Source organism: Mesoplodon mirus (genome assembly GCF_964341445.2).
Source record: "Mesoplodon mirus genome assembly, chromosome: 8".
In the NCBI taxonomy this organism is placed as follows: Eukaryota; Metazoa; Chordata; class Mammalia; order Artiodactyla; family Ziphiidae; genus Mesoplodon; species Mesoplodon mirus.
Window position 1 is genome coordinate 28,321,866 of NC_138984.1, and position 24,853 is coordinate 28,346,718.

Consider the following 24,853-nt stretch of genomic DNA (forward strand, 5'->3'; position numbering starts at 1 on the left):
CTGCAATACACTGAAATTTCAAGCTCAGTGAAGTTCTGGGGCTACATGCTGATCTCTGTAGATGTGAAGAAGAGACATTTGGTTGATTCCCAAAAACAAAGTTAGGTGCTAAGAGAACATTTTAAAAAGTGACCCAAAATATATTTTTAAAACAAACTTTTAATTTATCCCACATGCCATTTAGAATAGAGTAACAGAACAAAGAAAAAAAACATAGAAGCAGTGTGACTATCACTATAAATGATTACAAACAAAATCAGCTTGCAGACACAAGCTCACTGACTAAGAAAATCTTGTGACATGTCAAGGTTTACAAAAGAGTGAAGACTTGAGATTTGGCTGGTCACAGAGGGGACATTCAAAAAGAGGAATATGTGCAATATTCTTTTTTGAGTAATTTTCCTTATTCCTAGAAGGGAACAAGTTTCTCACACATTTATTATTTTAACAAAGTCCAGCCAGCTTATTTTCCAGTGTGTACTTGTTCCAAGATCTTTAATCTTTCAACGTACATTTTCAGATCCTAATTGCTCCGATGCACAGGCTAAATGAATGCAATGATAGAGGTCCCTTAAAGTGAGAAAGAGAATACTAATTTGTTAAAAAGAAAATGACACATACTAAATGATCTCTATCATATTTCGAGTGATATTTATGAGAGAAAACTAGAGTCGAGCAACTGAAACGTTTGTTCTGCCCAAAAGTAGCAGAAAAATGAACAATCACAGAGCAAGTACTACACATCAATTCAGAAGAGAACGTGATGCCAAAATAAGGTAATTTTTCCACTGACACTTCTCCCTTTGTGGCTTTAGTATTTACAGGAGCCAATTCATGGAGCCTAAAAAGGCTGTGAACACTCGAACCCTGACTGTTCAGCTCTGGGGCTCAAGCAGAGGGACGCTGGCCAAGCTCCTCTGCCACAGCCAGATGGATCAGCTCCTTCAAGACACAAATGTTGATTCACAGAGCATCCTCGGTTTCTCCTTTGCTTCCTTCGGGGTCTGGGTTAAATTCTAATGGCGTGGATGACTCCTCCATTGGAATTGCATCTCCCTGCCTCCTGTCGCTTTCCTTCGTCTCTGCATGGATCAAGTGTGGCAAGCAGGCCTGCTCCGAGTTACTCCAGACGTAGCCGGGTAAAGTCACGTGGCTGTCGGGCGGCCGGCTGGCCGTCTCGGCCGCTTTGCGGGAGATGAGCACCATGCGTGTGCTGGCCGCCATCTGCGACTGGCTGCTGGTGCTGGGCGTCACGGTGGTGAACACGGAGCAGTATCTGTGGCCGCCGCATGGGGGCGTCCTTTTCCAGTCCACGGAGAGATTCCACCGACTCCACATCTTCTTCACCTCGGACTGAACCTAAACCGCAAGGACCGTATTGTGCATCAGAAACCATCAGAGACCCTGGAATCTTGTTAGATGGATGTCTGCCTGATTTCAATGATAGTAATAATCACTAAGGTTCCACTGTGCACCAGGGACTTTATATATACAGTTGACCCCTGAAAATCCCCTACGACTTCACAATTGGCCTTCTCTATCTGGGGCTCTGCATTGGTGGATTCAACCAAACCCAGATGGTGCAGTACTGTAGTACATGTTGAAATGCAGCCAATACATATATCTGACTCATGGAAGAGGAAAAGAGGACACGGGGTTGGAGGAGAAAATGGGATAAATAGCGCCAGCTAAGGCTGTGGAAGGGCATGGAAGGTACTCAGCTGGAAATGTAACTGTAACACCATCGCTCTGCATGGGCATACTGAAGGGGGGAAATTGAGAAAAGGATTGGATGGTGAAAAGTGGGTGCTGCAAGGGGCATTCGTTGTAGGGTGGGGCTCCTGTTTCCATTCTTGCTGCTGAAGATTCAATTCTGCTATTGCAACTTTCCAGAAGGGAGCTTTTTGAAAGTTCCATTGGAAGCAGTGGAAACCTGGTAAGCTGATGTCATCTATAAGATCGGTACCATTCTTTCTCTCCAGCCAACTCCTAAATGAACTGAAATTGTCCCATCACCATCTTGTAGTTTAAAAAATGTCAAAATGTTCTAATGGATTATTCCCAGGGAAAGTTATATTTGAGTTTCTTATAGAACTTGAAATAAAATATAAGTTGAAGCATTGACTGGAATATGAAGTTTATGGTCCTTCCAAGTATCAATCTGCGTTCCAGTTAAGTTTGGTTTTTGATATCAAGGGTTGCAACTGAATTGACATTGAAAAGTGCTGGAAGAGGAAGACCTTGGCTTATTTACATGAATTCTTCCTTTCCCCAAATAATTTATGATTAAAATATCTCCCTTCTCTGTGTCCATTTTGTCCTGTAACCCCTGAGGATTCTAAAGAGATTCTGGTCACATTGTGATGGCCATTTACAAGCTTACTCGGAGCTAGATCTGCAGGAGGTATGGGGTTCCTTCAAACTTACCTCTCCATTGCAGTAGCAGTAGATGATAGACACAAAGAAACCCTGAAGGAGAAAATAGAATGCTTTAATTAATTAATTTTAATTATGAAGATCACAGCACTAAAGTGTCTTGTGCCACAATGCGTAAGTTGAAAAACTGTGTTCTTTTTTAATGATTCCTCCAGAAAATTATGCAAATTATCTCTCCTAATATTTCAAAATCCTCAAATATACATGAAATTTGTCTGAGATCTTTCCTTGGTGTGAACTGAACCACATAACTAAATAAAACACTCCAAGATACATGAAGAACTGATTTCTGTTACATTCGTTTCATGTGTTGCCACCCCAGGACCACAGAACATCCCCCAGCTAGTAAGTGAAATTTTTACACTGTGAATGCTGGAAACTATAGACATAAGGTCTTATATGGTGAAAACACACAGAAACTTTTTTTTCACTCATTCAAAAATATTTATTGAGTTTATACAGTGTCAAATGCTCAGCATGACGGTGATAAACAATTTAATCAAGACAGACAAAGTCCCTGTTCTCTTAGGGCTTAGATCCTAGTAGGAAATACAGAAGGATAAAATATCAACAAATAGGGGCTTCCCTGGTGGTGCAGTGGTTGGGAGTCTGCCTGCTAATGCAGGGGACACGGGTTCGAGCCCTGGTCTGGGAGGATCCCATATGCCGCGGAGCAACTAGGCCCGTGAGCCACAGCTACTGAGCCTGCGCGTCTGAAGCCTGTGCTCCGCAACAAGAGAGGCCGCGATAGTGAGAGGCCCACGCACCGTGATGAAGAGTGGCCCCCATTTGCCACAACTAGAGAAAGCCCTCGCACTGAAACGAAGACCCAACACGGTAAAAATAAATTAATTAATTAAAATATAAACAAAGAGCCACAGGAGAAAAATGTAATATAATAAGATAAAGGCCAAGCAGGCAAAACAAGTGGTATTGAAAAAGAAGATGGAGACGATTTATCAAAGGGGGAACTCGATGAAGACCTCCCTGAGGGGGAGACATTTAAGCTGGTTTGAGTGAGAAGAAGAAGCCAGGCCATGTGAATATTAGAGGGAAGAGCATTCCAGGCAAAGGAAACAGCAAGTACAAACCCCTGAGGCAGAAATGAACTTGAGGAACAGAAATCGTGGAAGAGCTAGTGTGGCTCAAACTGAGTGGGCATCAGGGAGCATGGTGTGAGGTGAGGTCACAGCTGGGCAGGATCCCTGCCAGAAAGGGCTGTGCACACCAGGAAACTGCATTTGGATTTTATTCTGACTGCAATGAGAAGCCTCTGGTTATGTTCAGCAGTTCAGTGACATTATCAGATTTATTTTTATTTTATTTTATTTTTTTTTGGTACGGGGGCCTCTCACTGCTGTGGCCTCTCCCGTTGCGGAGCACAGGCTCCGGATGCGCAGGCTAAGCGGCCATGGCTCATGGGCCCAGCCGCTCTGAGGCATGTGGGATCTTCCCGGACCGGGGCACGAATCCGTGTCCCCTGCATCGGCAGGCAGACTCTCAACCACTGCACTACCAGGGAAGCCCTATCAGATTTATTTTTAAGATTCTTCAGACTATTGTATGGATTCTAGATTGAAGGCAGGAGGTGGCAGCAAAAGAGTAGCAGGAAGAAGAGTTAGGAGGCGCCTGTAACCTCCACGTGAGGGATAATTGTATCATGTTTTCAAATGAGATCAAATATAAGGAAGCAACCTCTTCCTCTTACTTGTCTCCCTTTCTCTTTTTTTTCTCTCCCCTGCCTATCCCTTCTTTTGCTTTCATTGACTTTCCATACACACACACACACACACAGATTCCTGCTCTGTAGGTGTCACATATTTTACAACAATATGCTTTCTTGTCTCATAGTCCAAGCTTGTCTGTGAGAAACAGCTCCTGCTGTGGTCAGAGGTTAACCTGACTGACCCCTGCAGGATAGAAATGCACAGGTGCCAGAAAATAGCCCCTTTCCTGGACCTTGGGAGACAGGTGTGTGAAAGCCAGAGGGAGGGGCAGAGAAAGGAAAAAAGCAAAATACAGGAATCAAATTATGAGTAGCACTCTCTACCTGAAAGGAGTTGAAAAAGAGCTCACAGTGCATCCGGATCTCCCACCCAAGCCCAGCAAAGGAGTGGGGCAGGCACACGAACACGATGTAATGCACTCCGAAGACCAGCACCAGCACCAGCGTTGATTTGGCGAGTTTCCTGGAAGAGAATGGCAAGCCTTTTAATTAGTCAACGTAGAGTGCCTTTCCATAGAGACAGCTTGCTGGAAAAAATAAAGCTTATTTAGCAGAGCTACCAGGGGCTGACGTTCCCCCATCTCTTTGGATCCACTGCTTCTGCTAGTTTTTTTTTCTCTCCCTCTTCTTCCTGTCACTTCTATACTAAATCAGGTAGTTTATTCTCACTTTCCATGATTACTATCCCCTAAGTCTCTTTAATCTCATTTCCACTCTTCTTGCTTAATGGATATTATTTTCATAAAATTGTAAAATGCCTTTTTTTTTTCTGTCCTAAGTCTTCTTTAACTTCTATGTTTAAGACTTAAAGAGGTATCACCTCCATCCTCAATAACTGTCTTTACTTTCACAGGCAGCATTTCGGCTTGTTCTGTTCATTTTAGAACCAACTACTCCCGGTCTCTTCTTACACTTGGATCTTCATTTATCATTTCATATTTTCTTATGAGCTACATGTGGTCAATACGTCTTGCCTTCCCTAAATATTCTCTGTCAAATATTCTATCTCAAATTATCTGTAGTTGTAGGTTGGTTTGTTTGTTTACAAACTAAGCAATGTGATTTTATTTCCTTTCACTGCTTCTTCATACACATTTTCTTGTGTATTTAGAGGAATCCCAGTTTCCAATATAATGGATTGACTCTAACATGGCCCCTAATGATTCCCGACCTTCTGGTATTTACATCCTTGTTAATCCTCTCTGCTTGAGTGTGGGCAGGACTTGGGACTTACTTCTAACCAATCAGTTATGGCCAAGATGGTGGGATGCTGCTTCTGTGACTATGTTGCATGAGAGTGTAACATACATTTTAGTAGCAGACTCTTTCCCTTGTTTGATTCAGTGAAGCAAGTTGTGAGCTGCTCTACTGAGAGGCCCATGTGGCAAGGAGAGGTGGCATCTGACCAACCCAGCAAGAATATAAATCCTGTCAACAATCACGTGAGCTTAAGAGTGGATTTTTCCCCAGCCCAACCGACATCCCAATTACATCCTTGTAAAGAGACCCAGAAGCTGAGGACCCAGCTAAGCCACACCCAGATTTCTGACAAACAGAAACCATGAAATAGCCAGTGTGTTGTTTTAAAGCCACTAAGTTTGTGGTAATTCATTTTGCAGTAATAAAGAGCTAGTCTATGACCCAAGCACATCATTTTCTAGTTAGGTTTTTTTTTTTTTTGCATTTTTTATCCGAGAAACAGCCAAATCAGGCTTCTTTATTTCTCAAATATCCCTCTTTTTCTAAGAATCATTAATGCCCCAGTAATCTCAAACGTTTGTAACCTTCTTCCTTTCCTCACTAGTCTTCTCTTCAGTTTCTTTCTTCCTTTCTTCCTCCCTCCCTCTCTCCCTTTCCCTTTTTCTTTCTTTCTTTCTTTCTTTCTTTCTTTCTTTTCTTTCTTTCTTTCTTTCTTTTTCTTTCCTTCTCTCTCTCTCTCTCTCTCTCTCTCTCTCTCTCTCTCTCTCTTTCTTTCTTTCCCTACTTACTTAGTTTTTTTTTTTTTTTTGAAAATAAGCTGTCTATTCTGTCTCGGTTTAAAGATAATCCACTCCTTGTTCTCTCCAGAGTTTCTCAAATCTCTGGAGCAACTTTCTACTGAAAGTATAATTTCACATCATTCGGAAATTCTAGAAATTAGTAGCTTTTATTCAGAACTATAGAAATAAGTAGCTTTTATTCAGAATGAGATAAATAAGTAGCCTTGATTCAGAACTAGAGAAATAATTAGCTTTCAAACACCACTGCACTTTTTCATTTTATGAAGAAGAAGGAAAGGCTACTTACATTTTCCATTTTTTATCATCCTTTGACCTTTGTCTTCACCAATGGAATGTGACATGAGACAAGCTATTCTAGTATAGCACAGACCCTTCACTGTAAACACAGGCATGATTTTAATACTACCACTTGCAGCATATTGAAAATAACTGGAGCTAGCAGCTGATGGTTTGTTCATACTGTGCATCCTATTCTAGACTTCAGTCCATCTGTATCTGTACTCTTTTCTGCCTGACAGTAAATGCTGCCTACACGGTGCATGGGAATGATTCCACAAAGGACTTAGAGAACGTTTGTGAGAGAAGATTGAAATGTTGACTATGATTTCTTCCTTTCTGTGTCTGCGATAGCATTTCATGACAATGTGAGGCAGAAAGAAATAGATTCTTGTTTGGGGATTACAAAAACTAATCCACATGCACCTGACTAGTGGTGCATATGTTCAGGTAGATAGAAGCCACTTACAAAATGATTCAGAACTTCCAAAATGATCATTGGGAGAAATGGACACACTCTTAAGATAGTCTGATAATGATTATAAATACTTAATTTGTCCTTTTCTTCAGCAAAGACGGAATAATAGACCTCCTTCAATCAGTACATTTGAAAGTTCTTAAAAATCAATATTTGAGGGCTTCCCTGGTGTCGCAGTGGTTGAGAGTCTGCCTGCCGATGCAGGGGACACGGGTTCGAGCCCTGATCTGGGAGGATCCCATATGCCGCGGAGCAACTGGGCCCGTGAGCCACAACTGCTGAGCCTGAGCGTCTGGAGGCTGTACTCCGCAACAAGAGAGGCCGCGATAGTGAGAGGCCCGCGCACTGCAGTGAAGAGTGGCCCCCGCTTGCCGCAACAAGAGAAAGCCCTCGAACAGAAACGAACACCCAACACAGCTAAAAGTAAATAAATAAATAAATTTATATTTTAAAAAATCAATATTTGGGAGGTACCAATTTGATGAGAAGATTGGAAACAATATAGCAAATACACTTTCTTGATTTTTTTTCAGTTATGACATTATTTTAAGAAGGCAAGTGAAATTGTCTGCCAAGATCATCAACAAGAGATTACATAGTTACATAGGTTACATAGTTAATGGTAAAATCCCCGCTGCTAAGAACAGATTTTTTTTTAATATATTTAGAATTTAAGCATATTGGGAAGGTTTGTTGTTATTTATATTTTCCTAAAATATATATACTATTCTGATAAATAGCACAAGCACAATTAAACCAAACGAAAATACACATTCACAATTCAGTCTCTTAGAGACATTTCAGATCAACTGATATCTGTCCTTTACTCTAAATAGTAACCAAAATATTTCCTCTGATGGATGTCTGTCCTGGAATTACCTGTATTGTTTTCTTGTGTCATGCCCAACCACATTCGTCTCCCAAATTTTAGTAGCCAGAACTCTAACGGTATTCAGAAACAGAATAAAATTCAGCTGAAAGAGAAGATAATATTAAAAAGAATTATTAAATTAGTCTTCAAGTTGTTTGTAAAAATTTACATAAATTGCACTTCTTTGTATTCAAAGACTGAACATTACCCATTCTGTAAATGTGAATGAGGAAATCTGAGGTAAGATATTGGAAAGATAGGTATTCTTGATTTGCCCTCATGAAAACACAAAGAGATAAAATTTCAACAGCACTAGAAACTAGAAATACCAGAGGATAATCTGCCAGAATCCATGGGGAATTTCCAAACCAAAGTTCAGAAGTAGTTCTGTGGCAGACTTGCTGGATAAAGGATAATAGTTATTATACAAATGTAATTGACAGCCCTTTTTGAAATGAATTCCCAGCTTCTGTATCTATTTTAGGGAGAAGAATAATAGGGTTGCTTTGGGGATGATGTCTCTCTTATGATGTATGAAAAGCACTGGGTGAAGTATACAAGGTTAAAAAAAAAACCAGGTAAGATGCTGTATAAGAAAAAGTCTCAGTGTAGGCAATTAAATTTAGGTGCGGGCACCACCAGACAATCACGTTCTGGCTTTAAAAAGGGGGAGGGAGGGCTTCCCTGGTGGCGCAGTGGTTGAGAGTCCGCCTGCCGATGCAGGGGACACGGGTTCGTGCCCCGGTCCAGGAGGATCCCACATGCCACGGAGCGGCTGGTCCCGTGAGCCATGGCCGCTAAGCCTGCACGTCTGGAGCCTGTGCTCCGCAACGGGAGAGGACACAACAGTGAGAGGCCCGCGTACCGCAAACAAACAAAGAAAAAATAAAGGAGGGGGAGGGAAGGGAAAGTATTGGTGGGATAAGACATTTTATGTCCAAGGGCCTCAAGGATCAGTGAAGAGGTCCAAAATGAAGAGGAAGAAAAGATCTCCAGGTCAGGGGTCATAAGGAGGTAGAAGCCCGAACCCCTTAATTCAGGGAGATGTCTACAGTCCAGGAAACGCTAGTACTTAGGAATAATGGAATTGTGGATTGCCAAGAGTGGGTTTCTGTTAATGCCAGAGCAACAGCTAGAAGAGAGGACCCATCAACTCTGCATTCCTCGGGATAAATTATCCTTCAGAGTCTCCAATCATTTCTGGAATTTGGAGAATTCTGGTATTGGGTGATTCATGTGCCCCACTACCCAATCTAGTTGATTATCTGCATCAGCCCTGAATTCCTACCACCTTCTTGGCCATCCTACCACTGACTACCCCATAGGCAACTCTCACCAATTTCACAGCCTCCTACAAGAAATGGGGGCTGGTTTTCAATAAGTGGTGCTGGGAAAACTGGACAGCTACATGTAAAGGAATGAAATTAGAACACTCCCTAACACCATACAGAAAAATAAACCCAAAATGGATTAAAGACCTAAACGTAAGGCCAGACACTAAAAATCTCTTAGACGAAAACATAGGCAGAACACTCTATGACATAAATCACAGCAAGATCCTTTTTGACCCACCTCCTAAAGAAATGGAAATAAAACCCAAAATAAACAAATGGGACCTAATGAAACATAAAAGCTTTTGCACAGCAAAGGAAACCATAAAAAAGATGAAAAGACTACCCTCAGAATCAGATAAAATATTTGCAAATGAAGCAACTGACAAAGGATTAACCTCCAAAATATACAAGTAGCTCATGCAGCTCAATATCAGAAAAACAAACAACCCAATCCAAAAATGGGCAGAAGAGCTAACTAGACATTTCTCCAAAGAGGATGTACAGATTGCCAACAAACACATGAAAGAATGCTCAACAGCACTAATCATTAGAGAAATGCAAATCAAAACTACAATGACATATCACTTCACACTGGTCAGAATAGCCATCATCAAAAAAATCTACAAACAATAAATGCTGGAGAGGGTGTGGAGAAAAGGGAACTCTCTTGCACTGTTGGTGGGAATGTAAACTGATACAGCCACTATGGAGAACAGTATGGAGGTTCCTTAAAAAACTACAAATAGAACTACCATATGACCCAGCAATCTCACTATTGGGCATATACCCTGAGAAAACCATAATTCAAAAAGAGTCATGTACCACAATGTTCATTGCAGCACTATTTACAATAGCCAGGACATGGAAGCAACCTAGGTGTCCATCGACAGATGAATTGGTAAAGAAGATGTGGCACATATATACAATGGAATATAACTCAGCCATAAAAAGAAACGAAATTGAATCATTTGTAATGAGGTGGATGTACCTAAAGACTGTCATACAGAGTGAAGTAAGTCAGAAAGAGAAACACAAATACCCTATGCTAACACATATATGTAGAATCTAAAAAAAAAAAAAAGAAAATGGTTCTGACGAACATAGGGGCAGGACAGGAATAAAGACGCAGACATAGAGAATGGACTTGAGGACACGGGGAGGGGGAAGGGTAAGCTGGGACGAAGTGAGAGCGTGGCAGTGACATACATACACTACCAGATGTAAAACAGATAGCTAGTGGGAAGCAACCACATAGCACAGGGAGATCAGCTCAGTGCTTTGTAACCACATAGAGGGGTAGATAGGGAGTGTGGGAGGGAGACGCAAGAGGGAGGGGATATGGGGATATATGAAAATATATAGCTGATTCAGTTTGTTAAACAGCAGAAACTAACACAACAATATAAAGCAATTATATTCCAATAAAGACTAAAAAAACATAATAACTGGGGGCTGGGTCTTGAGCCCCATACCCTAGAGGAAGGACCGAGCTGTGCTGTGAAATTGTGGAAGAAGGATGTTTTCAGGCTAATAAGAGCTACTAGTTATTGAACACTGTCTAGTTTAAACGTTCACATAAATATGATACAGGAATTTTTATTATGACCATTTATTATGAATGGAGAAACTCTAGCTCAAAGAGATTAACTGATTTGACCTAGACTACCCAGCTATCAGCTGGAATTTGAACCAGGCCTATGTGAGTCTGTATTGTGAATTCTTAACCACTACCTTTATTTTTTAATTAAATTTAACTTTTTATTTATTGAGGTAACATTGGTTTATAACGTTATATGTTTCATGTGTACAACATTTAGACTTCTGTATATACTACATCATGCTCACTACCAAAAGGTAGTTTCTATCCGTCCCCTTTACCCATTTCGTCCTCCCCACACCTTTCCCTTCTGGTAAACACTACTGTGTTCTCTGTATCTAGGTGTTTGTTTTTATTTGGTTTGTTCATTTATTTTGTTTTGGGGGGGGATATTGTTTTTGTTTTTATATTCCACATGTAAGTGAAACCATACAATATTTGTCTTTCTGACTTATTTCAGTTAGCATAATACCCTCAAGGTCCATCAATGTTGTCACAAATGGCAAGATTTCTTCTTTTTATGGCTGAGTAGTATTTCATTGTGTCTGAATAGATAGATAGACAGATGATAGATAGATAGATAGATAGATAGATAGATAGATAGATAGATAGATAGATGATAGATAGATAGATAGATGATAGATAGATAGATAGATAGATACACATATAGATATATAGATACAGATATAGATACAGATATCATACCTTCTATACCCATTCAATGGGCACTTAGGTTATCTCCATATCTTGGCTATTGTAAAAAGTGCTGTGATGAATATAGGGGTGCATATACTTCGAATTAGTGTCTTTGCATTCTTCATATAAATACCTAGAAGTGGAATAGCTAGGTCATATGGTAGTTCTGTTCTTAATTTTCTGAGGAATCTCTATACTGTTTTCCATAGTAGCTACACCAATTCACATTCCCACCAACAATATGTAGAGTTCTCTTTTCTCCACATCCTATCCAACACTCGTTATTTCTCATTTTTCTTGATAATAGCCATTCCATGGGCATGGAATGATATCTCATTGTGGTTTTAATTTGCATTTACCAAATAATTAGTAATATTGAACATCTTTTTGTGTGCTCATTTGCCAACTGTATGTCTATTCAGCTCCTCTACCCTACTTTTGTTGTTGAGTTGTACAAGTTCTTTATATATTTTGGATATTAATCCCATTATTGGGTATATGATTTGCAAATATCTTCTCCCATTTGGTAGGTTGTCTTTTTTATTGTTGATAGTTTCCTTTGCTATACAGAAGCTTTTTAGTTTGCTGTAGTCCCATTTGTTTATTTTTGCTTTTGTTTCCCTTGCCTGAGGACACATATTCAGAAAGATATTGCTAAGACCAATGCCAAAGAGTATATTGCATATGTTCTCTTCTAAGAGTTTGTGGTTTCAGGTCTTACATTTAAGTCTAATCCATTTCGAGTTGATTTTTGTGTGTCGTGTGAGAGAGTGGTCCACTTTCATTCTTTTGCATGTGGCTGTTCAGTTTTCCCGACACCATTTATTGAAGAGACCATCCTTTCTCCATTGTATATTCTTTGCCCCTTTGTTTTAAGTTAATTGTCCATATATGTGTGGTTTTATTGCTGGTCTCTCAATTCTGTTCCATTTATCTGTGTGACTCTTTTTCTGCCAATACCATGCTGTTTTGATTACTATAGCTTTGTAATACAGTTTGAAATCAGGGAGTGTGACATCACCAGCTTTGTTCTTTTCTCTTGGGATTTCTTTGACTATTCAAAGAAATAGCCAAAGAAATATAGAGCTTTTTGTGGCTCTATACAAATATTTGGATTTTTATATTCTAGTTCTTTGAACAATGTCCTTGGGATTTTGATGGGGATTGCACTGAATATGTATATTGCTTTAGGTAATGTAGACATTTTAACAATGTTACTTCTTCCAATCCATGAGCATAGAAGTTCTTTCCATTTCTGTGCATAGCCTTCAGTTTCTTTCAGGCTGTCTTATAGTTTTCAGTGTACATGTTTTTCACCTCCTTGGTTAAATTTATTCCTAGGTATTTTATTCTTTTTGTTGCAGTTGTAAATGGGATTGTTTTCTTAATTTCTCTTTCTGCTAGCCCATTGTTAGTGTATAGAAATGCAACAGATTTTTGTATGTTGATTTGTATCCTGCAACTGTACTGAATTTGTTTATTAGTTCTAACAGGGGTTTTTGTGGAGTCTTCAGGGGTTTTTATATATAAAATCATGTCATCTGCAAGTAGCATCAGTTTGACTTCTTCCTTTTTAATTTGGATGTCTTTTATTTCTTTTTCTTGCCTAATTGCTCTGACTAGGACTTCCAATACTATGTTGAATAAAAGTGGTAAGAGTGAACATCCTTGTCTTGCTCCTGATCTTAGATAGCTTCCAGTTCTTCCCTGTTGAATGTGTTAGCTGGGATTATGATGTTGTCATATATGGTCTTTATTATGTTGAGGTATGTTCCTTTTATACTCATTTTATTGAGAATTTTTATCATAAATTGGTGTTGAATCTTGTCAGTTGCTTTTTCTGCATCTACTGAGATGATCATATGATTTTTATCTTTTATTTTGTTAATGTGGTGTATCATGATTGATTTGTAGCCATTGAGTCATCCTTGAATCCCTGGAATAAATCTCGCTTGATTATAAAATATGATAATCTTAATGCACTATTGTATTCAGCTTGCTAATACTTTGTTGAGGATTTTTGCATCTATGGTCATCAAAGATATTGGCATGTAAGTTTTGTTTTTGTGTGTTGTCCTTGGTGTCAGGGTAAGGTTGTCCTCATAAAATGAGTTAGAAAGCATTCTCTCCTCTTCAATATTTTGGAAGAGCTTGAGAAGGATAGGTAATAAATCTTCCGAGTGTTCACTAGATTTCACCTGTGAAACCATCTGGTTCTGGACTTTTGATTTTGGGGAGGTTTTGATTACTGTCCCAACCTCCTTACTAGTGATCAGTCTATTACAATTTTTCTATTTATTCATGATTCAGCCTTGGAAGGTTGTATAATTCTAAAAATTTGTCCATTTATTCTATATTGTCCAATTTGTTGGCATATAGCTGTTCATAATATTCTACTTTAATCCTTTGCATTTCTGTGATATCCATTATTTCTTCTCTTTCGTTTGTGATTTTATTTATCAGAGCCTTCTCTCTTTTTTTAAGTGAATCTAGCTAAAGATTTGTTAATTTTTTAAAAACTTTTCAAAGAAACAGCTCTTAGTTTCATTAATCTGTTCTATTATCTTTTTAGTTTCTATTCATTTCTTTCCACTCTAATGTTTATTACCTCCTTCCTTCTGCTGAATTTGGGCTTCATTCGTTTTTCTTTTCTAGTTCCTTTAGGTGTAATGTTAGATTGTTTATATGAGATTTTTCCTGTTTCTTGAGGTAGGCCTGTATTGCTATAAACGTCCCTCTTTGTACCTCTTTTGCTGCATCTCATGGATTTTGGAATGTTGTATTTTCACTTTCATTTGTCTTAAGGTATTTTTTAATTTCTACTTTGATTTCTTCTTTGACTCAATATTTGTTCAGTTGCATGTTGTTTAGTCTCCACATATTTATGATTTTTCCAGTTTTCTTCTTGTAGTTGATTTCTAGTTTCATCAGAAAAGATGCTGTTATTTTTTCAACCTTCTTAAATTTATTGAGACTGGTTTTGGGTCCCAACTTTTGGTCTGTCCTTGAAAATGTTCCATGTGCACTTGAGAAGAATGTGTATTCTGCTACATTTGGGTGGAATGTTCTGTATAAATCTATTAAGTCTACCTGATCTAATGGTTTTTGGCTGCTGTTTTGCTTGTTAAGTTTCTGTCTGGATGATCTATCCATTGATGTAAGTGGGGTGTTAAAGTCCCCAACTATCACTGTGTTGCTGGCAATTTTTTCCTTTTGGTCTGTTAATTTCTTTATATATTTTGGTGATCATATGTTCGGTGCATGTTGGTGTTGTCCCCTTTATCATTATATAATGTCCATCTTTGTCTCTTGTTACCTCTTTTGGCTGGAAATCTATTTTGTCTGCTATGAGTATGGCTACATCCACTTTCGCTTGGCTGCCATTTACTTGGAGTATCATCTTCCATCCCTTTGCTAGAGTCTATGTTTGTCTTTAAAGCTGACATAAGTCTCCTGGAGACAGCATTTCATTGGGTCATGTTTTTTTAATCCATCCGGCCACTTTGTGTCTTTTGATTGGTTAATTGAATCCATTTTCATTTTGGGTGATTATTGATAAATGAGGACTTAGCACTGCCATTTTATCTTTTATTTTCTAGTTGCTCTATATCTCCATTATTTCTTTTTCCTTGTGTTTCTGACTGCCATTTTAGTTTGGTGGTTTTCTATGATATTTTCTCAGTTTCCTCTTTTTTATGTTTCATGTCTCTGCTCTAGATCTATGCTTTCTGTTTACCATAATGTTTGTTTAAAATTCTCATAGATACAATTGTTCTTTTTCTGCCCATAGCATCTTATCTTCATTTGACTACATGACTCCTGTATTTTCCTCTTCCATTTTTATGTTTCTGTCATCTCAAATTATCCCTTTATGTGTTGTGAGTTTGTGACCAACTTGAAATAGCTATAGTTGTTTTTACTGCTTTTTTCCCCTTTAACCTCTGTGTTATTCTGATATAGAGTGGCAATTTTCTGATTCTATTGATCACCTTACTCAAAGTTTTGCACACTTTTACCTTTTAGTTTAGGAAAACAGCTCCTTTCAACATTTCTTACAAGGCAAATCTGGTACTAATGCACTCCCTCAGCTTTTGTTTGTCTGAGAAATTTTATTTCTCCTTCATATCTAAATGATAACTTTGCCAGTAGAGTATTTCTGGCTGATACTTTTTATCTTTCAATATTTTGAGTACATCATTCCACTCTCTCTTGGCTTGTAGAGTTTCTGCTGAGAAATCTGCTGATAGCCTAACTGGGGTTACTTTGTAGGTTATCAGTCTTTTCCCCTGGCTGCCTTTAAAATTCTTTCTTTGTCATTTATTTTGACAGCTTTAATATAATGTGTTGTGGAGAAGGTTTTTTCACATTGAAGTAATTAGTTGTTCTCCCAGCTTCATGGACTTCTATATCCAGTTCCTGCCTCAGGTTTGGAAAATTCTCTGCTCTTATTTCTTTAAATAAACTTTCTCCTCCCTTCTTCCACTCTTCTCCTTCTGGGATACCCATTAACATAACTCTGCTCTTCCTAATAAAGTCAAATAGTTCTCAAAGAATGTTTTCTTTTTTTTAAGATTTTAATTCTCTCTTCCCTTCTATCTGTATCATTTCTAGATTCCTATCTTCAAGCTCACTAGTCTCTCTTCCATATCATCTGCTCTATTTCCAGTGCTTTCTTCATCTCATTTATTGAGTCCTTCAGATCCAGAGTTTCTCTTTGGTTCTTTTTTAGAGTTTCAGTCTCTTTGGTAAAACATTCCTTCTGTTCATCAATTTTATTCCTGAGCTTATTGAACTGCCTTTCTGTATTTTCCTTTAGTTCACTGAGTTTCTTTATGACAGCTATTTTGAATTCTCTATCAGTAAGATTGCAATATTCTGTGGCTCTAAGTTTGGTTTTTGGAGAACTGTCGCTTTCTTTTTGTGATACAGTGTTACCATGGTTCTTAATTGAGCTTGATGAGTTGTTCTTCTGCCAGCACATTTGAAGTAGAGAACACCTTTCTTCTTTAGGTAAAGCTTTAAAAAAAAAAAAAACTTGATTCAAAAGATTCAACAGATTAGTAACTAGAGACCTCTCTTGTTTTCTAGCAGGGGTGATATAGCACAAGTTTTTGGTCTCTTATCTGAGCTGCTTCTGGTTATATTTGAGCATCAGCATTTTCCACTCTCCACCACCTCTGTCAGAGGTGTCATCCACTGCCCTGGTTGTCGCTGCTTGTGCCTTTGGGGTCATTAATGCATTGCTGCTGCTGGCATCACTACCTGGGACATTGAGTGGTGGGTACTTCTACTATGTCCAGGGGCTCAGTCTCCACTACCCCCCCCACGGGGTGGAGAGGGTAGGTAGCCAGGGTCCCAGGTGTCCTTACCATGTCCAGGGTTCTCAGGCTCATAGGCACTGCCACTGTGGATAGGGTCAGGCAGGGGGAGCCAGAGTAATAGGCATCTCCATAACTGGAAGGACAGGGTCATAGGCCCACTGTCACTGTTGCCTGGATCTTTTTGGCCAGGGGCACCACTTTGGCTGGAAGGCTAGAGTCATATGTTCTGCTTCCCCTGATATTACCAGGTTCTCTGGGGCTGCAGGCTCAGTTACCATGGCTGAGGGTCCAGGATCACAGGCACCACTTCTGCTGTTCTGCCTGGTTCTGCCTCTTCCATGTGTTTCAGCCCACCCACATTTAGATGTGTGGAATTCTCTGATGTCCTGCTGTGTTGAGCAAAGTCACCTTTGTTGAGTTATGGATGTTTTTACTGGTTGTAGATTGAAGGGGAAAGGCAAAGAGAGTGCCACACACTGCCATGATGCTGATGTCACTCTTAACCACTATCTTATACTTTCTTTTCAGGAGGATAAAAAGATGCAAAACATGAGAGTTGAGGATTTTCATTCATCCTCACCCACTACAACACCTGATTCATGTCCACATAATCTTTTTCAATAAGAAGGTGAGAAACTACTACTTGTCTATCACATGAGTGCTACTTTCTGAATGGCCAAACTTATTTCATGCTTCATTAATTCCTCTCTCCCTAAGACTATACTCCCTAGCAATACAAATGCAGCTGGGAGTGAAAATAGTGGGGAGTGATGCTGTGTAACTACTGTGTGAAGGACCAAGTGCTAGGAACTGAAGCTGGCAGTGCTGTGGAAGCAATGTTAGCTGGGTATTGTCATTTGCCATTCCTTATTCCTGGAAAAAATAAAGAATTACAAATGGCTTCAGATGGGCCAGCCTTAAACTCTGTCCATATTAAAATGCCCATGACCAGAGACTCTGTACTCAAGTCAGTAGACCATATTAAGTAGATACTGCAAACTCTCAGAAACTTATTAAAGAAGACACACACCAATCAGTCCATTGGTTTTATAATTCAAAGGACAGCAAAGTGGATTATGGAAAGAATTAAGAATTAAGAAAAATAGAACTTGCTGCCTTAAAAGATAGGTAAACAAAATACACACACACACATGCACACACACATATTGATACATGCAGTAACAGTTGAATGAATTTCAAAAAAATTATTATAAATAATTTAGGAAAGTATAGAATATAGGTTAATTAGAAACTAACTTATTTACTACTTACTTACTATTCTAAGTGTTTTAGGTGAATTGACGTTTAGTCTTCACGGCAGCTCTATGAGATAGGCATATTGCCCCCATTTTACAAATGAGGAATCTGAGTCACAGCTTACACAAACTATGCATGATCACACAGCCAGCAAGTGGCAGAGCCCTAATGAGTCCCATGCAGCCTGGATGCATAGCATGGACTCTTAACCACTGCACCATGCTGCCCATAAAATAGAGTTGAGTTAATAGCAGATTGAGATGGAGACAGAAATTTTTTAAAGAGCAGGATGAATTAAGAAAAGATTGTAAAGAATCTAACTTATAGCCCAGTTTTAAAGTCAGTATTAGAAACCTAAGCATTAGGTCTAACAGAGCAGGAAAGTGGATTTAGCAATTTAGAAGACACTTGAAGAATCTTCCCTAATGAAAGGATGAAGAACAAAGACTTCTGTGATGAGGGATACATGCTTACATGGAGAGCACGGAATTCAGAGTCATTATGAAGATCATTTATCTTTCTGAAGGAAATGATAAATAGAACAAATCAATAAAGACATAAAAGAAAAAATCCTGCTCTAAAGAAAGATCCAAGTCTGCAGAAGGAAAAATGACTCTATATATGGGGAAATGGAATGAAAAAGAACACATTCTGGTGAGATTTTTTTAAATTTTTTTTAAATGAAATATCATTCAGAGAGAAAAAAAATCATTTAGAGAGTCCTTGCATATCTCAAGTAATCTTCTTGGAGGGAAAATTTTGCTTAAAGCTGTTAATAAGCCAGTAGCACATAGACTAAATTTTATGCAAATGTGGTTTTAAAATAATGCAGATATAAACATTAGAGTCTCTCTCAATTAAATTTTTAAAGATTTATTCAAAGTGAACCACAGATGAGTTTCAAAGTCAAAATTTCAGCCATGAAACCTCTGGCTCCTCAGGCCATCTCAGAGACTGCTCCTAGAATCACCTCTGCCTGGATCATTCTCCCTACTCCCTCCACTCTCTCACCCTTACTAGGACAGCTCATTCTCAGGCTTTAAGCTGAATGTCACTTCTCAAAAGCTATTCCCCACACCCCAGCCCCACCACAGAACTTGTCACATTTTAATGTCTGTCTCACCCACTATGCTTAAGTTTAAGGAGAAATTGATGCCTGTTCCCCCCCATCTCATCCCCATTGCCTCACACAGCACCTGCCATGTTCTTGGTGTTTAATCAAGATTTGTTAAATGAGTGAATGAATAAATGAGTGAATGAAACGTGCACTCTCTAAACCCTACTTATATTGAGGTAAATCAGCATATCCTCCTTCAATGTAGAATTTTCACTTCTAGGTGTCTATCACAAAAGACATAAGTAGAGAAAGAACTCAAAATTTATGTACAACGAATTCCACTGTTATAAAATATCTTTAAAACTATCTATTTACACTTAAAATTTTCATCGATGACTTTGGATACACGATGGGAAAGATTTGCTATCTCCCCTTTCCTTATATTTCCTCCCAGGGAAGGTAGGTCAACTGATGTGCACTTCTGTTCTCCCTACTCCCCCTTACTGTCTCCAACCCTGGAGAAGATGGATTGAAGTACTTGGTGAGTGAATATGGGACAAATACTGAGTTTGCTTAACTCAGCTCATCCTTCTTTTCTTTGGGAGCTTGCAGTGAGCAGACTTTCTCTGCAGCATCTCCAGGCTTAGGAGCCTGCCCCTCAGCAATCTGTGCCTGGGTGGGCAGATCCTGCCTAATTATAGGGTTCTTCAACTGGCCTACTTGGCTAACAGACCGAAGATCACACCTTCCAACCCAGACTCTAACAGCTATAAGGGTTTTGCTTTGTTTCTGTCTCTCCTCCTTTGTTTTATATCTCAACTTATTTAGAATCTGAGCAGTAAAGAGGGATGCTATGTATTAGCTGCCCTCAGAGATTCTCTGAATACATCACATCTCACCCCATATATTGGTTTCTTTTTCAATATCATGAACATGAGACACATTTTTGCTTTGTTTATATGTGTATCAATTCTAAATTTTGAACATTTAAATAATAGATAATAAACTCCTTAATCTATATCAGCTACAATAATTTGATTATCTGTATAATAGATATGAAGACAAAATATGTAGTTCACTTCTTATCCGTTGGAATTCAATTTATAACTTAGGGGTAAATGTTAGAGCTTTAATTTCACTCAAGGTTCTATAGCTGACTGATTTAGAAGAGGAAAGAGATTATAGAGCAGAGATTTTCCGCTTGGTAAAAAAAAAATTTTTGTATTTGCAATTCCATCAAAGATCAGAGACTAAATTTTATCCATTTTACTTAAAACTTCTCCCTTACCAGTCAGCCCTCTCATGCTCCCTTCTTGTGCTTCATGATCGAGCCTCCTTTAATAACAACTGGGTGGAAATGAATCACTGACTCAACAGCAGCTGAGAAGCTTATGTTCTGTTTGTCCCCTTCTTTTCATATTTTATAAAGTGCACTGGATATGAATTTTTAAACATATTGCTTTAGAATTTTTCTTAAAGGAATTTATTAGAAGTACCATCTTATTCCATCTGCCAGAATTCCCTGAGATATCCTTTGACAGGTACATGGAACAAAACATATATAAGAAAAAAATTGAAAGTCTGGAGCTCTCCATTTAATGCACTCTGAGTAGCATGCAGTCTCCTCAAGGGCCACTACTTAGTCATTCAAATTAGACCGTTATTCATAGAATGAGCAAGCCCATGACAAATACCACAAACTACCTGTTGACCGCAGACATTAGTCCTTAGCTTGGGTACACAGTGGTGCTGTAAGCCATGGTAGACATCTAAAAACAAGCAAATATACCAATAACAAGGAAGAAAGAAAGAAAGAAAGAAAGAGATAGAGAGAGAGAGAAAGAAAGAAAGAATGAACGAATGAAAGAAAGAAAAAGAAGGAAGGAAGGAAGAGAAAGAAAGAGAGAAGGAAGGAAGGAAGGAAGGAAAGAAAGAAAGAAGAAAGGGAGGAAGGAAGGAAGGAAGGAAGGGGGTGGGAGGAGGGAGTGGGAGGGAGGGAAGAAGGAAGGAGGGAAGGAAGGAAAAGAAAGAAAGAAAGAGAAAGGAAGGAAGGAAGGGAGGGAGGAAGGGAGAGGAGGGGAGGGGAGAGGGAAGGAGGGACGGACTATTGCCCTGTATTTTCCTAAAATCCATCAACATATATAAAGCAAACTATAAACTCTCACAGTTATAAGTTCTCTGTAGGGTTCTTTAAAGCTCAAAAATCTCTGCAATAGCGTTGCCAGATTAACATCAGGCAAGAGTCCCCCAGAATGCTTCCCAACATGGACATTTTTTGATTCTATGGCTTACTTTTGAGAAGCTACCAGAAAATGAACTACTGCCTATAGAAAAACAAGTACATAAATTCTAACGTCTCCGCGAGTGACTGGCCCTGATTTCCAATTTCAGTGTCTTTAATAAAAGCTTTGGGTTGGTTTAAGACTGAATCCTGGATTTTCTATTTTACCACTCCCACTGTATAAACGTTGCTTATATGTATATACTATAAGAAAAGCAACTCTGGAAGAGATTTCGACCCTCCAAGTATAAAAGGTATATTATTAAATAGTAATACATTAAAATTAGTAATTAAATTAGTAATACATTTACATTTTTATTGATGATATTTACCTTGTCTTGGTACCTTTAAAAAAATAGTTCTTACTGCACATTTGCATTTTAGTTCAGCTAAGGTGAAGCAACACATTGTACAGAGAAATATTTTGGGAGTTTGTGGTCTCTCCAAAGGAATGGATTTAGATGAATTGAAGATATGGGCTTGACTCCTATCAAAAGAAGAAAAAAACATGGATTGCTGTCACCCTGCTCATGGTCACCAACTGCTGAAGCACTGATGTCCCTTTGTTGCTCACCTTAGTTTAACACTGTTTATGGTTGTTCCAATTTTAAATATTTATTTATTTATTTGGCTGTGCCGGGTCTTAGTTGTGGCACGTGGGATCTTCATTGTGGCATGCAGGGTCTTTAGTTGCAGCATGCGGGATCTTTCAGTTGTGGCATATGGGATCTAGTGCCCTCATCAGGGATCGAACCTCGGCCCTCTGCACTGGGAGAGCAAAGTCTTAACCATTGGACCACAGGGAAGTCCTGGTTGTTCCAATTTTAATGCAACTCTTTAATTCCTGTATCTTTCTTTGGAAGCCTGCATCAAGAAAATGACCTCTCATATAGAAATCTGAGGACCTTTAAAATATCATAATTGATGTCAGAGTCAGTCAGATAGAATTATGTACTTAAAAGTGAATAACGAGGGCTTCCCTGGTGGCGCAGTGGTTGGGAGTCCGCCTGCCAATGCAGGGCACGCAGGTTCGTGCCCCAGTCTGGGAGGATCCCACTTGCCGTGGAGCGGCTGGGCCCGTGAGCCATGGCCGCTGAGCCTGCACGTCCGGAGCCTGTGCTCTGCAACAGGAGAGGCCACAACAGTGAGAGGCCCGCATACCACAAAAAAAAAAAAAAAAAAAAAGTGAATAGCCAGGGCTTCCCTGGTGGTGCAGCAGTTGATAGTCCGCCTGCCGATGCAGGGGACACGGGTTCGTGCCCCGGTCCAGGAAGATCCCACATGCTGTGGAGCGGCTGGGCCCGTGAGCCATGGCCGCTGGGCCTGCGCGTCTGGAGCTTGTGCTCTGCAGCAGGAGAGGCCACAAGAGTGAGAGGCCCGCGTACCGCAAAAAAAATTTAAAAAAAGTGAATAGCCAGGATTTCCCTGGTGGTGCAGTGGTTAAGAATCCGCCTGCCAATGCAGGGGACACGGGTTCGAGCCCTGGTCTGGGAAGATCCCACGTGCCGTGGAGCAACTAAGTCCGTGCACCACAACTACTGAACCTGTGCTCTAGAGCCTGCGAGCCACAACTACTGAGCCCACGTGCCACAACTACTGAAGCCCGCACGCTACAGCCCGTGCTCCACAACAAGAAGCCACCACAATGAGAAGCCTGCACACCGCAACAAAGAGCAGCCCCTGCTCACTGCAACTAGAGAAAGCCTGCGTGCAGCAATGAGGACCCAATGCAGCCAAAACTAAATTAAAAAAAAAAAAAGTGAACAACCAATAGATCTCTTAGACAGATGTCCATACCTCCAGACTAGTTCATTTAATCCCCGTTCCTGATTTTTTCTTCCAGGGAAGGCAGCTCAATTGATGTGCATGTCTGTGCTCCTCACTCCCCCTTACTGTCTCCATACCTGGAGGGGATGGGTTGAAGTATTTTATGAGTGAATGTGGGAAGAATACTGAGTTTGCTTGACTCAGCCTATCCTTCTTCATCTTGGGAGCTTGTGGTGAACAGATTTTCTCTGCAGCATCTCCAGGGTTAGGAGCATCCTGTGCCTGGGGCACCATCCCCATAAGGCCAAAACCCAAATCTAATCAGATCACTATCCTGCTTAAAATCTTTCAATGTCTTATAATTTTAAGGAAAATTCCAATGTCCTTATAGCACAGAATACGAGTCCAATCATGATTCAACCCCTATCCACTTCCAGTCTGATCTCCTGCATTTTCCACAGATGCACCCATCCTTTCAGCCACAGAAAACATGACCTGTCCATTTATACCCTTAACGTTCCTGAACACATGAAACATATGTGACCTCCCACAACCATGTGGACACTCACTGGTTACACTGGTCAGGCCTTTTGCAGTAACTCCAAATTTCATTGTCAAAGGAACTGATCTAGTTCAGTGTTTTCCAAGTGGCTTAGGGTGTCACCACCATGATTTTGGCCATATCAATATTATTCATCTACTATTATTACTTAATACCCTTCTTCAAGCAATCCACTTTTATTAAATTATTAAAATTTAAATTTCATATCATTACCATCAGTGGAAAACCAATAGAAGCTGCTACAAGCAAGAGGCAACTGTAAAAATAAATACAATGGAAACAAGTCATATGAAATTTTACCTAGACTGGGTTGCCTGTCCCCCACCTCCATCCCCCAAAGGAAGACACCACACACATTAGAAAAGTGTTAAAGACCAGTATCAAAATGAGACCTCCGAGATGTGTTCAGAAGGGTTGGAGAGGGACCAATATTCTCAATGTTAATTGATTTTACTTAATAACCTTTCATGCACTACCTAAATCAATCCTCTCATTCACCAGGGTATGTGCTCTCACCCTGGCAAACACTGGCAGAGCTTAAATTCAATTACCACAAACAGGGAAAACTGTGGGTTCTGGAACCACGCTGCCTGAACCTGACTCCGACTTCAGCACTTTCTAAATATATATACCTAAGCTAGTTACATAACTGCTCTTGGACTCAAACTAAGAATAATGAAAATACCAATCTCAAAGTTGTTTGAGGGTTAATGAAGGAAAGGTTTTGAGATAAAACATGAAGCAAAAAAACGGACCCCAAAATACTTATTCATCAAATGATAAATAGAAAGAGATTTAACTCTGTCAAGGGACAAAAGAAAAGACATTTTGGTAAAAATGAAATTGAGCAGGGACTAGAAAGACCATTTGATCACACATCAGAGGATGATGAATGAAAGGATGGAGGGATGAAGCAGACAGGATGAAGGAAACAAGTAAAGACAAATACCACAGAGTTTCTGTTTTTCTTTTCCCTAACCTGTAAATCCAAGATCTCAGATTTCTGCTAAGACCAAAGCTCTCTCCACCCCATATTACTGGCTTCTTCAAGACCATCTTGTAAATGCTCATGAGCAAGTCTGCTCAATTTTACAATCTGTATTTTTATGTCTGTGGTTTTATTTCTCTTCAGCTATTATAGTCTCTTCTGGTTGACACCAGTGAAAACGTAGGTTCTCGTGTGTCAGGGGGCAG

General features: G+C 39.5%; 1 protein-coding gene across 1 annotated transcript in view; it reads right to left on the reverse strand.

Annotated features, from left to right (window-relative positions):
* Positions 1 to 963: 963 nt before the first annotated feature.
* Positions 964 to 24,853, reverse strand: part of PTH2R (parathyroid hormone 2 receptor) — a gene marked incomplete at its 3' end in the record, with an annotated part of 81,283 nt that continues 57,393 nt past the window's right edge. The window contains exons 9-12 of the mRNA XM_082631225.1: positions 7,796 to 7,890; positions 4,487 to 4,625; positions 2,428 to 2,469; positions 964 to 1,359 (exon numbers count right to left, since the gene is read on the reverse strand). Coding sequence (XP_082487351.1) covers positions 964 to 1,359; positions 2,428 to 2,469; positions 4,487 to 4,625; positions 7,796 to 7,890 — 672 coding nt within the window. The remainder of the gene's footprint in view (positions 1,360 to 2,427; positions 2,470 to 4,486; positions 4,626 to 7,795; positions 7,891 to 24,853) is intronic.